This window comes from Vitis riparia, chromosome 13, assembly GCF_004353265.1.
Source record: "Vitis riparia cultivar Riparia Gloire de Montpellier isolate 1030 chromosome 13, EGFV_Vit.rip_1.0, whole genome shotgun sequence".
Lineage (NCBI taxonomy): Eukaryota > Viridiplantae > Streptophyta > Magnoliopsida > Vitales > Vitaceae > Vitis > Vitis riparia.
The window spans coordinates 1,412,355-1,428,542 of NC_048443.1; the positions used below are offsets into that span (position 1 = coordinate 1,412,355).

General features: G+C 35.3%; 1 protein-coding gene and 2 pseudogenes across 1 annotated transcript; 2 read left to right on the forward strand and 1 right to left on the reverse strand.

Annotated features, from left to right (window-relative positions):
* The first annotated feature begins 2,029 nt into the window (after nt 1–2,029).
* LOC117928720 lies at nt 2,030–4,609 on the forward strand (annotated as a pseudogene).
* A 367-nt stretch (nt 4,610–4,976) lies between these two features.
* On the reverse strand, nt 4,977–8,474 carry LOC117928719 (annotated as a pseudogene).
* A 2,208-nt stretch (nt 8,475–10,682) lies between these two features.
* Nucleotides 10,683–12,104, forward strand: LOC117927758 (polygalacturonase inhibitor-like). Its single transcript, XM_034847418.1, has 2 exons — nt 10,683–10,697; nt 10,887–12,104. The coding sequence occupies exons 1-2, from the start codon at nt 10,683–10,685 to the stop codon at nt 11,997–11,999; spliced, it is 1,128 nt and encodes a 375-aa protein (XP_034703309.1). The 3' UTR covers nt 12,000–12,104.
* The last annotated feature ends 4,084 nt before the right edge of the window (nt 12,105–16,188 follow it).

Genomic DNA, 16,188 nt, shown 5'->3' on the forward strand with positions numbered 1-16,188 from the left:
ATTTACAATGTTTTATTAATTTATTGATTATAATTTTTTTAATACAATTTAAAATTTTAAAAGTGAAAATATTGAAAAAAAAATAAAAGAAGGTTAAGTGGGGCGTGCATGGGAATTTCCTACACCCTAATCTGCCTTACTCCACCATATTTATTTTATTTAACGGGAGTGATAATAGATATAAATACACGAAACGGATTAAGATGAAAGTGACATGTTCGGAACTTGTTCCATTGTCATTTCTAAAAAGTTAGTACAAGAGTGCACAAATGATAAACAAAGACTACATTATCTTTAAAATGAAATGAAGAAAAAAATGTGAATGAGTATTGCTCAAATTTGACACTATAACCTAAATAATTTAAAAAATGCATGAAAATTTAGTATATTTTAATCATATTTGATTTTTTTTTTTTTAATTTCTATGTTAAATCAAACATTGAAAAAAATGGTCTTAACATTTTTATTAATTTCCTTGATATTTTCTTGAAACAAGACATAATTTATAAAAAACTATTTGAAGGGCTACTAGCCTTCAATTATGAAAAACCATTGGTGTATCAATCTCATGTGGCTTCAACTCTCAACCTCCTAACTCAAGGTCATAGGAAGCCCTCAAGCTACCAACGAGACCTATGAATGCTTGAGGGGTATGCATACAACCTAAGGCAAAGTGCTATAAATCCTCCTATAGGAAGTATCAAGAAAACATGCACATTATGGAGGTGATGAAAACCCCGAATCACAAATGATTCTACGACTAGAATGGCATAGAGGGCATCTTTAGGACTGGTTACCACATTATAACTCCGTCCTATTTATTTAAAATAATTCATATTATTGTTCCACTAAAAAATTAAATAAGGCAGGGTCGATATATAAAATTCTCATACTCACTCGTTCCGTTTATTTATTTTTGAATTTATTTTTTTAATTATATTAAAATAATACATAATCTTATAATGAATTAAAATATTATAATTTTTTATAAACTTATTTTATTGAAAAACATTTGTTTTATTACATATATATACACTAAAAACAGGAAAATAAAAATTAAATTGAATTAATTTTTTAAATTTAATTTTATATATAATCAAGATAGTGTAACCCGTCCGAGTTTTAAAAAATCTCAAATTGACTCTTAATTTATTTATTTAAATTTTAAACTTGTTTTATTAGGGGCAAAACGTATAATTAAAAAAACATGTTCTATTATCATCTCTATTTATGATAGTGAGAAGAGACTTTTGGGAATTTGTTTCTCATCTTAAAAAATTCCTATAAGAGTTTTTATGTTTGTTTTGGAAAGTAATAAGAAATAAAAGAAAAATATAAATTTTATTATTAAAATTTTCTCTTGCCCTCTCCCACCTCTTTAATTTTATTTTTTATTTTTTTTAACATTTTCTCTTCTTGTTTCCTCACCTCTATTTGGTTTGTAGAAATTTATAGAAAGTGCCATCAAAATAAAATAAAAAGAAAAAATAGAAGAAAATAAAATAGAAAATCAATTTAGAATTAATTAACTATTTTTACATCTTTTTTAAAATTATTTTACTTATTTTTTATAATATTAAATAATTTAAAAGTATATAATTTTTTTAATTAATTTTAATTATATTTGAGTTTTTTTTCATATTTTTTTATAATAGATTAAATAGGAAGAGTCGAGAACATCATTTTCCTTAATATCTTTTTCCCTTTTATTTCAAAAACTCTAATGTAACCCTAGATAAAAATTTTGGGCCTAAATAGTCTCCATGATTAGCAAAAAAACACGTATAAATTAAATGAGCATCATATTAAGATAAAAAAGAAAATGATGAAGAAAAAGTATATATTTATTTTTAGACTTATTAAAGATTATGTATAAATTATTTTACCGAAAATGCCCCACAGAGAATTGGACTACTGTTGCGAAGAAGCGGTGGTATTTAAGTAAATTTGGAAATGGTCAGTGGCAAATTCCCACCACTGAGCTTAGGGCACACCTATATATACGTAATTTAGAGGCTGCAACTAGGGTTTTGTGGCAGAGCTTCATCTTCAGAAACCCTATTCCTAACCCTAGCTCGAAGCTCCATCATCAATGGCGCCGAAACAGAGGACCCCCAAGGTGAGCCGAAACCCGAATCTGATTCGCGGCATAGGTAAGCACTCCAGATCAAGATGTACCACAAGCGTGGTCTCTGGGCCATCAAGGCCAAAAACGGCGGCGTTTTTCCCCGCCACGATGCCAAGCCAAGGCCCGGCGCCCGCCGAGAAGTCCCCGAAATTTTACCCCGCCGATGATGTGAAGAAGCCCCTGGTCAACAGACACAAGTCCAAGCTCACCAAGCTCAGGTATATTGTGCTCTGTTATGAGGTTTTATTTTCTGACCTGTTTGGTTGGCAATAACATGTGGGATTTTCTTTTCTTTTTTCATGAAGTTTGTTTTGTATGGGTTTCATTGGCTTGTTGGTTTCCAAGTAAATTAAGCTAAATATAAGAAAGCAAGGGCCTGTTTGGTAGCGGAAATGAAATCTTTTCAATTTAGAGAAAGAAAACATTGACCATTTGGTCTTCATCATTTTCAACTGATGAAACGCTTGCATTTCTGTATCTCATTTCGAGTGGTTTGTAATTAACTATGTAGTGTCCATTTTCCTGTTCCGTTCTTAATGCTCAGAAATTTGAATTCTGAATCTGCTTTCTGTTCTACAGGTTTTCAATGGTATATTTGGTTACTGATGAAATTAGTAAACGATTATTAAATTCTCTAATATCCTATTCCTGTTTTTCTCATCTTAATGTCTTTGTTTTGGGGTCTGATATGGGGTTCTCACTTTTGTCCTTTGGTTGCCTATAAAATAGGAAAAGAAATGAAATTAAAGCTTTGAGTTTGAAGGTTTTCGTAATCTGGCATGTGAAAAAGAAAGCTAATACTGCTATTTTTTAGCTGGATTCGAAATAAAGACATAAATGAAAGGGAAAAACTAAGATCCAAATTGAGCCTAGCTTTGTGAGATGATTTCCATGTCTTGGGAAATCAGAACAGTAGATGTTAGATTCAAAATTTTCTTTTGGGTTCTCAATTTTTGGCCAAAGAATGGGGTCAACTTCATGTTTTGGGCAGATGATTTTCAGGACAAGTTATGATTTGTCTCTTATTTATTTTCTCAGGGCTAGTATTACTCCGGGTACTGTGCTGATCATCCTTGCTGGGAGGTTCAAGGGGAAGAGAGTTGTGTTTCTGAAGCAACTTCCATCTGGATGCTCCTAGTTACTGGTGGGTTTTTCTATTTCATTTTATGCTCTGAAAATATATGGTTCAAAAGAATTGATTTTGCATATATGAACTGTTCCTAGTACCTCATGATTCCATATACTCAAGAAACATACTTGCAAGTCATTTGATATCATAAGGTATTGAAAGCAGTTCATATATTTATAATCACTTCTTTTAAAAGACGATTTATCAGATAAAACCTTACAGTTTTAATGTGGTTTTACATGATATCATGGTGTTCAGACTTTCATATATTGATAAGAATCTTATATATAATTTTGTATTAAATTTGTTATATAAATTTATGGTGAGTGGTTTTGGATGTTGCGTCCAGAGTATTTTCTTTTACAATTATCCAAGGATGTAAGAACTTTTCTTTTAAATTGCTCTATATTTGGATGATGACAATAGCAATGATGATGATGCTACATTTAGAACCAATAAATATTTGTTTGCATGTTATATTACTTGGATGATGTTGATGTTATGCATCGTCTTTTTTCTTGATGAGCAATGCTTTACAGTCCAGTTGCATGCATAGAAAAGATAAACATTGCTTACCCCACTTTGCCACTAATCTTTTTTTTTCAATTAAGGTTTTTTGCCCTTGGTTTGGTTCAGTGCCACATTCATTTGTAGTCTTGAAATATCTTCTTTCTGCTACAGGACCATTTAAGATTAATGGTGTTCCTCTAAGACGTGTGAATCAAGCCTATATCATTGCAACTTCCACCAAGGTTGACATCTCTGGAGTAAATGTGGAAAAGTTTGATGACAAGTATTTTGCCAAGGAAACCCAGAAGAAGAAAAAGAAAGGAGAAGGAGAGTTTTTTGAAGCAGACAAGGAGGTTAGTTTTAGCTTATTAGCCCTCTGTGTTGTGGCAGTTAATAAATTTCTCCTAATTTACCTAACCTTTTATTGTTTTCACCTCAAAATGTAGGAAAAAAGTGGTCTCCCACAGGAGAAAAAGGATGACCAGAAGGCCGTGGATACACCATTGATAAAGTCCATTGAAGGAGTTCCAGACTTGAGGACCTATTTGGGTGCAAGGTTCTCTCTCAAGGCAGGCATGAAACCTCATGAGCTTGTTTTCTAGGGTAGACACTTGAGAAAGTGTTAGGACTTCTCTTCTTTTTCCTACTTTTAGTATTCTGTTTGTTTGAACAATGCTCTTCAGCAGCTGTACTCTTCCGGTGTTTTTTTTTTCTCCTGAGCAACCATCATCAAAGTGTCTTATATTGGGCAGTGAATTCTGCAAGGTATTTGGATTTGCTATCATTGAGTACAAGTTTTCACTGATATATATGATATATAAGATTCATTCATCTTCTTTTGCTGTGGGAGGTTTCTTTACATGAATAGCATATGGAAAAAGTTGGTTATGATTTTTGGATTTCCTTTCAAAGTGTCTTATGATGGGCAGTGAGTTCTGCAAAACATTTGGATTTGCTCCATCGGGTACAAGTTTTCACTGATATAATGTGATATATAAGATTCATTCATCTTTCTTTGTTGTGAGAGGTTTCTTTATACTTGCAGGATCTTGGAAAAGTTGGATATGAATCGTGAATCTAAACTAAATTTGTAGAATTAGTTTGTCCTACTTCCATAGCCTGCTCCATTAAGATTTAGGAACCAGAAATTCTGCCTCTTTAGACTACTGCAGATATATCATAGAACTACTGGATAATGTGGAAGAGGACTTGATCAATACAGACTATAAAAAACATAAATAATTACAAACTGTGGCTTCGGCCAAGGGGCCAAGCTTCATGCTCTTTAGGATGTCACACAAGCGACTGCTGTATCTGGAAAATCTTTAACAGAGCATTTATTTGAACTTACACAAGAAAGAACTTAAAGGAGCAGCAAATTAAAACACACAGAAAAGTATATAACCTCCTACAAGTGCATCAGAGCAAGCTGTCTGTTCGAGGCGGCAATCTCTTGAAGAAGTTGTTAGGTATAGAAGGTAGTTTGCTCCTAAACCTAGGATGGCGCAGCATGTACAGACCTGCGACCAAAGCCACCGCTCTAAACGGGGTCATGTAAAGCACCAGTGCTGTACATAGGCAGAACATTATGAAAAGGCTTGTTGCTCTTGGGTCTCTCCAGCTGAGCAGAGACTGAAATCTCTCCCCCTGTGTTGCTAAGTCCCCTACAACTGTTTGAATCCTTCCTGCCACACTTCTAAGCCTATCGTATCTCATGTAAACCCTATCCTGTGATCTAGATGTTGGAAAAGTGTCAAATTCTTCATCAAGTTCATCCGGCTGCACTGCTTCTGCCCATGAAAGCTTAGTGTCCATATGAGGTGGGTGCCTTGGACGGGACCGGTAGTTCCATATTCCGATTAGGAACATGTAAAGAAAGATGGTTGGAAGTATCAACTCTGGGTACCAAATCAGTATCAGGAACAGTATATGAACTAGGACTGATGTAATGGGGTTCTTCCAGTGGCAAACGTTCCCAAACCATCTGCTCATGGTAATCACACCAGAAAGCAGTGACATGATCCTGAAGAAGTTTGCTTTACTTCTTCTCATACTCCACATGTGGGAATCCACATCCAACATATACTCCACCACCTCTTTCCTAAGTGGTGGTTCAGCTCGGCCAAGCCTGGTTGCTACAATATTCATGGCTTGATATCGTAAACTGTCTACTTGGTTCACCGTCAAAGGGTGTAAGTAGTGCATTTTTGGCAGCAAGGGTGGCCATAGGCATATATCATGTTGGCTAGGGAGAGGCTAGTGAATCTGATGGCTATTGAAGCTCACCCATTTTCTTGACCCCAGTTGGTTGTAGAACAAGAAGTGGATAAGAATGTATATAAATCCGATGAGATTCTAGGGTTGATAGCCGAATTCTTACCTTCCCAATTCGTGAATCTCGTACTGCCCCTCCGCTGTTCAGTTTCTCAGCTCCTCCCAAGTGGCAGTTATCGAAAACTCCAGCGTTATCACCGTGCATGGGTCGTAAACTTCCCATGTGTATTGCTCATTCCATTTTGGACTGAAAGTGTCAATAATTGTTCTGGTCCTAACCCATTTCTGGCCGTACCTGGCTACACAATAAGCATCTGTACTGCCCCTGCTGTCCTTCATCTTCATGGGGAGAAGTCCCTGTGCTCCCAAAATGCCCACTTCCAAGATACCGATGGGCTGCTTCCATAGCTGCCTTGCTGTTGGCCTCTGATCACTTATGTACATAGTTGATTCGTCCAGTACATGATATCCACCTTCGAGACACACTCGAACATGAATCCTGCTGGAAAACTTGAGCTCCTTTCTCCTGTCAGCTTCCAAGGTCCCAAAACCGAACTTCTCAAGGTGGAACCAGGTAGAATGAACTGGTCGGTGGTCAAGTCGCTTCTCAAAGGCAGTAAGTGGCATACTAATCCTCCCAAGCACATCATCCTTTGAAGGATGCACTCGATCCTCGACAGTAAGGACCAGTTGCTCCTCAAAAGGCTCAGCTGCTACAAAGACCAAATCTTCATTCCAAAGTGGGTTAGTTGTGTGAGTTGGGCAAATTTTGCTTCTGAGCACTTGGCTTCCAACCTGAGCTTTTACAAAAACTTCAGGGACCCGGCTTCTGTCATTAGGCTGAATGTCCTGAGCTTCAATCACGTTTACCCTGAGGTACCACAATTTTGGTGATACATAAACCTTTGACCGGATGCTAGAAACACCCTCCCCGTGAATGGAAGCAGCATCTGAATGCCATGCCTCTGAAAAGGCTTCATCAGCTTGTGTTCCCAACCAAACAGCTAGCATGATGTTTCCTCTCACCTTTCCTTCCCCTCGGCGGTCCTCCAACCTGTACCACTGAGGAGCAAGCGGGCTGTCAGGTGGAACCCTTGTTGGAACCTCATTCATATCAAAAACCACCCTTCCAAGATAATCATCTCTTCCCACCATTTCTTTGTCTTTCACGAAGACCTCCAGGCTTGATGATTGGATACGATCCTTTGAGAAGGCAAAGACCTGATTCCACTCAGGATTCATTTTCTTCTCGAAATGCCTTGTTCTTCCTTTGTAGTTCCCAAGCTTTACCTCCACATAAGGATCACAGCTTCCAGTGAGGGCACCGGGTGGAAGATCTTTGGCTTTCACAACTCGAACATAAAGATAATACATCTGTTCAACAAGATCATAAGTGGTTGCAAATCTTTCGCCACTCATCCACCCTCTTCCACCATACACTCCTCCACCTGGCCACCGTTCACCGAGCTGTGGGTCCATCTCTTTCAAATTGTAGTCATCTTGGGGGCTAGGATGGATGTCTGGATTCGCCTGGTGCATGGTTGATGAGATGCCTTGTGGTACCTTCTCCACTGAAATGGCTGGTTGCTGCAAAACTTGATATTTGTATATGTGTGGATTTGCCGCTACCCTTACTTCGACAGGTTCTTTGATCTCCTCCTTTGGTTCTTCAACAGAACTGCGAGGAGACTCGGCTTCTGGGACAGGAGAACTTGATTTTTCAATCAGAGAAACTCGAGTAATTGAGGGAGAGGAGTTGAGGATATTAGAAACAGGTACTTCGGAAATATTAGAAATATTAGAAACAGGCACTTCGGATATGGGGAGAGGAATTGAGGGATTGTGAATAAGATTTCTATTTTCCGAACTGGGAGGAGGACTAGAAGGTGGTGGTGGAGAAGATGATGGAGCAGGGGAACTTGGTTCTGTTTCTGATGAAAGATAGATTTTCAGGCCAACTTCCCCTTTGATGGAAGAGAAAAACCGTTTCTTTTCTAGTTGGAATGTTTGATAAACTTCCTCACCTTTCTTGACAATGGTTGAGCAGGGAATTCTTGCCCTCCCAAGGAAGGCGCGGCTGGAAATTTGTCTCCTCTCGTGGTAAATACAGACTTCAATGGTTTGGTGATGGTGATTTTTGGCTTGGTCGAAATTGAAGAGAAGTTTTTGGTTCCAAACGGGGTTGAGATTCTTTGGGACTGTTGTAGTTCGGCTTCGCTGGTTCTCAAAATCAACCTCCACAAAAGGACTTGCTGATCCTTCACCGTCTCTGGGCATAAGATCATGAGCATCTACTATTTCCACCACCAGCTTCATGCCCCTTTTTCTTCTCACTTCACCGCTGCAAGAAGCTACAAGGAAGTGGATCCTCACAAGAAACCTGAAACTCTATTCGGAAGCAAAGGAGTTCTAGTTGGGATCACAGAAGATTAAAGAAAGGAATAGTTGATGTTTTGGTGGTGAAAGAAAGAATTGTTTGATGAAGAAGCTGCCCCTGGGTTCTGTAGAAACCAAAATGGAATAGAGGGAAATGGAGGGAAGGCATAAACTCTGTTTGAAAAGCGAAAAAGTGATCCATGAACCCGTGTCCATTTCTTTTAGTTTTCAACATTAAGGAAAATTAAACAGTTATTTCAAGATAATCTAATTGTGCTCTGTTTGGAATTTGTCTACGGATTGAAGGAAAGCGAAGAATATATTCTATCTTACAGCTCCAGGTTTGAATGCCTTGTTGCTGAATTCTAAGTTTAATTTTTTTGTTTCCTTTGCCCCCTTCATCTTAGCAACCGAGAAGAATGATTGTAGAAAGATAGCCTTAAGACTTCAATAGAGCAAACTAGTATGTGTTAGCAGCATTTCCCCACCCTCAAACCAAAAGCTTGGTGGCTTTATTGAAAAAGGAGACGAGTCTTCCAAAAAAAAGTATTCTGTTTTAGACTGGTTCCCTCTGGGGTGAAAGATTGGTTGTGTTTCCTTCATTGCCATGAAGAGAGAACAAAAGAGTAACTTCAAGAGCTCAATGGTTTTTCCTTATTGAAATAAAAATGTGAAATTGCAGTGGTGATATCCATTGAATTATAGCTGGCATAGCCTCATTGGCTTCAGTAGTGCCATTTAATCCTTTTCAGGCTATTTAATAATGTAAAACTTCGCTTAGTGCACTAGGTATCACAAATTCATATTGATATCATTTCCTCAGAAGTGCATCTCTTGGATCCTTGGTGCTTTCTGATATCCCTTTCTTCTTTGGGCAGCAATGTCAGTGTAAGAAAAACAAAAGCACTAGATAGCAAAGAGGAAAAGGCAGAGTGGGAACTGAAAGAAAGCTAAAGCAAAACCTAAAACTTCAGGCGCTTGTGACCTTGCCTAAAGATGCTTTTTTGCTGTGCTTTGTTCCCTCTCTCACTTTAATCTAATCTTATTCATTTCGTTTCTTTCACTTGTTTCCTTTTATTTCGATGTTGAAACTGCATGAATATTCTCTTCGAGCATTGCTATGGATCTTCTGTAAGATAGAATCTATATTTGCATTGTACTATCAATCCAAGAATAAATTTGAGGAGAATGAATCATTTAACAAATGGAAAAGGGAATATGATGTCATTTTGAAACTACTCGATAAACTGTCAAGTCCAGAAGCAATCTGAGACTTGTTTCCAATTCTTTGATCTTACAGTTAAACTCAGGATATTTGCACACTCTACAGAGTGGTTGCTATTCTTTTGGGCCGAACATCGTGTCTCCTTCAATGTTGCGTTAGATTCTCGAGAAATATATCAAGTATATAGTGAAGTATCATTTGCTTAAAACTATTTTTAGGATTAACATATTTTTATTGGGAAAAAGAGCTATAAAAACCTGATGACATGTTTCAGAGTTCAACTGATCTGTACTATTTATCTCTCTTTTGGCTTGAGCTCATCTCAGATGTGGGGCTGACTGGCTGGTTGCTGAAAGTAGAATAGTTTTCTTGGTTTGGATGCATAATTGGCTTGTATGCAGTAGTTTTATTAAACAAGCGTGAGCTTAAGACAGATATTTGCCTAAAATTTCAAGTAGTTTCTTTATCCTTTTTCGTTTTTCACTTCAGACCAGTTAGGCATGTGCTCAAGCTCATCAGATTGGTCATGATCACTCTTGTTTGTTTTGATGTTTTTGTGCTGATAAGCTTGAATCAAAGGTGTGTTGCAGCAAGATCAGAAGCTGGAGGCCTGCATTGTGGAGACATGAGCAGACGGGCTCAGCACAAACCGGGTAATTAAGTTTCTCTTTGTATATAGACAAAGTGTAGGAAAAATCTCCACCTCTACACCAAATTCAATTCTCGAGAAAAGAATACTGGAAAGCAAAATGCTCTCACATCCGTAGCTTAGGCAGTCTGTAGTAGAGTTGACAGTTCTTAACACGACCCCAACAACACAGTAACAATTTTAGTTATTGGGTTATGCTAGTCAAGTTGGACAATCTGTTTATTAAATGGGTTGTATGTGTCGTATCAAACAAAAACTATTCTCAACCTTAGAATGTCTATGAGGCTCGAACTCAAGACTTCTGATAATATAGAAAGACTCGAACTTAGGATTATTTGCTTTGTCGTTGAAGGACACTACCACTGAGCTACACTCTAACCCAGCCGCAGTGATGAATGTCCCCTCTGTGAATTAGTGATCTGCCTGTTTTCTGTATGAATGAAAACTAGTTCAGTCCTTTTCACAAAGGCAACTTGGTCCTTCAATTTGGTCACATGACACCAACCCCACTATCCAACTAGCTATATTTTATCCACTGGATGTGCCCACAAGACAAAAGGCCTAGTCAAATATGGCAACCCCTTCAATAATGTAGAAGATAAGGTCACCTAAAGGTCCCCATATAAGAGATGATGATCCAAAACTTTCATTTCATCCCCTCCTGCATTTGTTTGGTCTCTGGTATTCATTAGCTTCTTTGCTTCACTGCAATGAGGCTGCTTCTTTTCTTCATTTTCTTCCTTTTTCTGGGTTTCTTTCTGGGGCGGAGCGATGCCACCCCAGTGATAAGACTGCCCTTCTCAAGTTCAAAAATAGTTTCGCCAACCCAGATCAGATTTTGCTTTCATGGCAACCTGATTTTGATTGCTGTGACTGGTATGGAGTCCAATGCAATGAGACTACCAACCGGGTTATTGGTTTGGAGTCGAGCGTCCAACTCAACGGTACCATCCCTTCCGTGATAGCTGATTTGAAATACCTGCGAACACTTCGATTGAGGAAAAACCCATTCCTAGTCGGTGAAATTCCTCCGGCCATCGGGAAATTAACCAACCTAGTAAGCCTTGACCTCAGCTGGAACAACATCTCAGGCTCTGTGCCTGCATTTCTTTCAAATCTTAAAAAGCTTTGGTTTCTCGATCTCTCCTTTAACAAACTTTCCGGTACCATACCTGCTTCCTTCTCAACTTTTCCAGAGATAATCGGAATTGACCTAAGCCGTAACCAACTCACTGGCTCCATACCCGAGTCTTTTGGTCATTTCCAAGGTACAGTCCCCACACTCGTCCTATCCCATAACAAACTTTCAGGCGAAATCCCGGCCTCTCTAGGCAACATGAACTTTGCCCGAATCGTAATCTCGCGCAACAACTTCTCCGGATCCGCATTGATGTTTTTCAAAGCATCAAAAACCAGCGACACAATCGACATATCACGAAACAACTTTGCGTTCGACTTCTCAGAGGCGAGTTTCATGGAGCAGACATTGGTAGAATTGGACATCTCCCATAACAAGATATGGGGCAGCATTCCATCAAGGATAACGGATTGTGTAATGCTTCAGAGTTTGAATGTTAGTTACAACAGGTTGTGTGGGAAAATTCCTTCTGGTTGGAAGATGAAGTATCGATCGGAACCTTTTGATAACACTTCTTACTTGCATAACCGTTGTCTTTGTAGCTCTCCTCTTGAACCTTGTAAAAATTGAGCTCATTGTTGACGTTTTGAGCCAGCTTTCAGTTGAGTCAGTCTTGGATTTCAGTGGAGAAGTGTTTGGATTTATTTGGAAATGTTACTGGGTTCAATTGCATTACTTTTCCATGCACTGGATATACAGATTACAATGGGCGGGACTACCATAACTGTCCTGCTCCACTCTTTTTAAAAATAATTTAATTTTTTTATTACATTAAAAATAAATATTTTTATAAATAATTTATAATATTTTATTTTATGTGTTAAAAATGAGAAAATAAAATTTTAAATTATATATATTTTTTAAATTGATTATTCTGATGGTACAAATCAAAACCGAAACCTACCCCTAGTTTTTGTTTAAAAAAGAAAAAAACCTTAAATTCATTTTTTACCTGTTTATTTTAATTTCAAACTTGTCCCTTTATGGCGGGTTGAGTGCTTGAAAAAAACCCGTCTTATAACTATCCTTGCCTAATATGTTAAATGCATATACTTTTTGTAATTGATTGTGATGAAAGTGTTTTTAACAAATAATATTTTTGTTAGTAACTTTTTCAATATAAATGGTTTTAAGAAAATTCACCCTTTGAATGATTCTAAAAAGCATTTTTAAATTTTTTAATACTTAAAAATTATTATCAATAGACTTGTTTTCAAGTATTAGAAATGTTGTTTTTTAAAATCACTAACAAACAAGCTTCTATTGTATTTTTTAAGAATTACTTTTTAATTAAAGTTAATTTTCACTTATTAAAAATGTTTTTAAAATTTTACATCTTATTTTTCTCCCAAAAGTGCATTTTATGCTCGGAGTGTTTTCTAAAAGTATTGTAAAATAGATGTCTTAGCATTATAACTTTTTCTTTTTCTTTTCCACTATAATTTTTGTTTTGTTTTGTCTTTTTTTTTAACCTTTTATTTGTGTTCATAATAAAGAAAAATGATGAAATGCAAAGCTAAAGTGTTAATTTCTTTGATTTAAAAAAAAAAATTAACAAATATAAAAATCAAGTGTATAAAAATATTTATTAAATAAACTTTAAAATGAAATAAATTAAATGCTGAAGGCATATTTGGAAATGTTTTTAAAAATTGTTTGACAACACTTCTTAAAAACAATTATCAATTATTCTCGGGAACAAAATTGATTTAAAAACGTAAATATGAAAAATATTTTTAAGAACAAAATTTTATAGATTTCAAAGTTTTTAAAGTATTTTTTATATTTTTAGTTATTATATAAAGCATTCTAAGTAAAATAACTTAAAACATATAAAATTTGTTTTAAAAATTATGAAAAAAAAAAAAATAAAGAAAATATGACACAGTCTACTTAATCGATAATCAACGAATATTTAAATAAAGAATAAGTTTCTTTTTTATTTAAATTAAGAAAGTGTTTGGTAAAACTTAATATTTATTACTTAATGATTTATGACAATTTTAAGTTAAATTGTTTTTCTATTATTAGGTTAAAACTTATTACTTATTTTTTGTTGTTATGTAAAATTAACTTAAAATTTATTTTAAGTTTTTAAATTGACATATTTACCCATTAATTATAATTAATGTTTATTATTAAAGATTTTAACTAATATTTATTCACATATGTTAGAAAAATTAAGTTAATCCAACCTATGATAATAACCCTAGAAAGGGGTGAAAAGGGTGATGGTCTTTTTATTTTTTATTTTTTATAAATTTAAAATATGTGAATATAAAAGACAATTATATATAAATATATAATAAAACAATATAAAAATAATTTGCATATAAAGTAAAAGAGTATTATAGTAGTTCGACGCAACCCGACCTACATCCACTCTTCTTTAGTTTCAATCCCAAGTTTGAGGTTCGACTAATTCAAGACTTTCAAATCAAGCCTTCAAGCAATATAATTGGATTATGGTTTCAATCTACCCTCTTGGACTTTTGGCTCTAAGCACCCTTTACAATTCTCAAGAGATACCTCACTCTTGAACAACCCCCTCAAGTGATACCCCACACTTGAGAAACTTCTTCTCAAAGATTTATAAATAAATGATTTTACAAAATCCTAGTACAAGAACTTTAAGCTCAAATGATACAATAAAACTATGATTGAATGGTACACTAAAGATATGCAAGTTTTAAAACAATGGTGCACTAAAAAACATTATTCAAAAGCTCAAATATATTCAAGAAATGTTTGGGAAGGTTGAGCTCTTAAACAATGAAGATTTGAAGCCTTTTTATAGAGGAAAAAAAGTCAAACTAGCCATTGAAGGTTCGACCGCTCGAGTTGGGGGTCGATCGATTGACTAGCCATTAACATTTACTGCTTGATAGGTGACTGTTGGACCTTGACCGTTTGAGATGTGGGTCGACCGGTTCCTCATCTGGTTGAATAATCATTCTAGAAGAGAGAGAAGATTTTTTTGCACCCCTCGACCGATTAAGCTAGCGGTCGACCTGTTACTGTTCACAACCTTGACCGGTGGAATTGGGGGTCGACCTGCTCCTAGACCGGTTGAGTTGGGGGGTTGACTGGTTCCTCATCTGGTTCAACTGGTTGAGTCGTTTTTTTGCTCAATAACCAACTTTTTCAAGTTAAAACCTTTTAAACAAGTTTAAAAAACATTTAACATAAGGTTTTAGTTGAAAACATGAAATCATCCAATTTTAAAATATTTAAAACAAAATAACTCTTGAATGATTTTGATGCATAAGTAAAGAATGTAATGCATTGAAATCCTAGTGTACCAACAACCTTATAAAGAGATCTTATGAAGCTTGGGTCCTGAAAAACATTTCTCTTTGAAGTAATCTTCTTTTTCATGATTTCTCGTTGACTTGATTTGTCTTTGTAATTGCTACTTTGGAAATTGTCTTGCCTAATCACATTTGAATAATCATTAGTTCTAAACCTTGTTTTGTTATCATCAAAACCGAGATTAACCAAACATTGGTTTCACAACATCAATTTTAAGCAATAAATTTATTTATTAAACATCCATAAAAGTATTATAAATTTATAAGATAATATAAAAACATTTATTATAAAAAATAAATCATGAATTTTGAGTCATGGTTGTTAAATATGTTTTCAATAGATATGGGTAAATAAGACCACAAAAAAAAAATAAAATAAAAATTAAGACTAAGAATAAGAGAATGTTTATTCTTTTAACTTTTTGCTGAAAACAATTTGCTTTAAAAAATTATTTGTTTTTCTATTTTTTCATAATTTATTATAAATTTTTAATTGAATAAAAAAATCAAATCAAAATATTTGGTTTTTCTAAATAAAAAGTAATATATTATTTATTTTTATTTTTAATACTTAATAAAAATAAAATATTATAAAAATTAGCAACACTTCAACACTATTAAATACCAGTTAAGTTTTAAGTTGTATTTAGAATTAAGTAAAAAACCAAACGCCACCCTGGTCAACTTTTGGTCAAATTCAACAATACCACTTAGGCTTTTTGTATTCAGATATGTCACAAGAAGGAAAGGAGCATGACCACCTTCAATGTTTGTAATAATGACCAACGCCAATTATTGTAGCTGCCCAAGTTGCTCCACATTTGACATTTTGCAAGCCCTCTATTCTTTGAGTTGAAAGTCAAATTGGCATGTTTGACCAAAAAATATAATCTTACAGTGGTTTTTTATTTTTTTATTTTTTTAATTATAGATATTTATATTTAAAAAATTCCAGATTTGCATAATAGTATAAGCCATTTTTGACCTTCAACTCTGGATAGTGGCATCCACATATGGCAACTATCCTTGCTGTTATCCACTTTTTAGAATCAAAGCTACTTCAAATTCTCTTCATAAGGGCACATGGCCCTACAGTAAGGTCACATGGGACTACCCCACTATCAAACTGACCCAGATTTTATGCTCAGAATGTGCCCTATGACCCCCAAAAACCTAGTCAAATATGGCAAGCCATTCGATATAATAGAAGATAAGGAAGTCCCAAAACTTCTGTATAAGTAGCTACTTGCATTTGCATTTTGTGTATTGCACATTGGGTTTCAACTTTCATTTGCTCTTCCTTTAAGCTTACTGCAATGAGGCTATTCCTTCTTTCCTTCATTTTCTTCCTTTCTCTCGGGTTTTTCCTCGTGGGGGAGGGTTGCAACCCTAGTGATCAAATTCTCTTCATAATTGACATCTCGCGAAACAGTTTTGCATTCAATTTC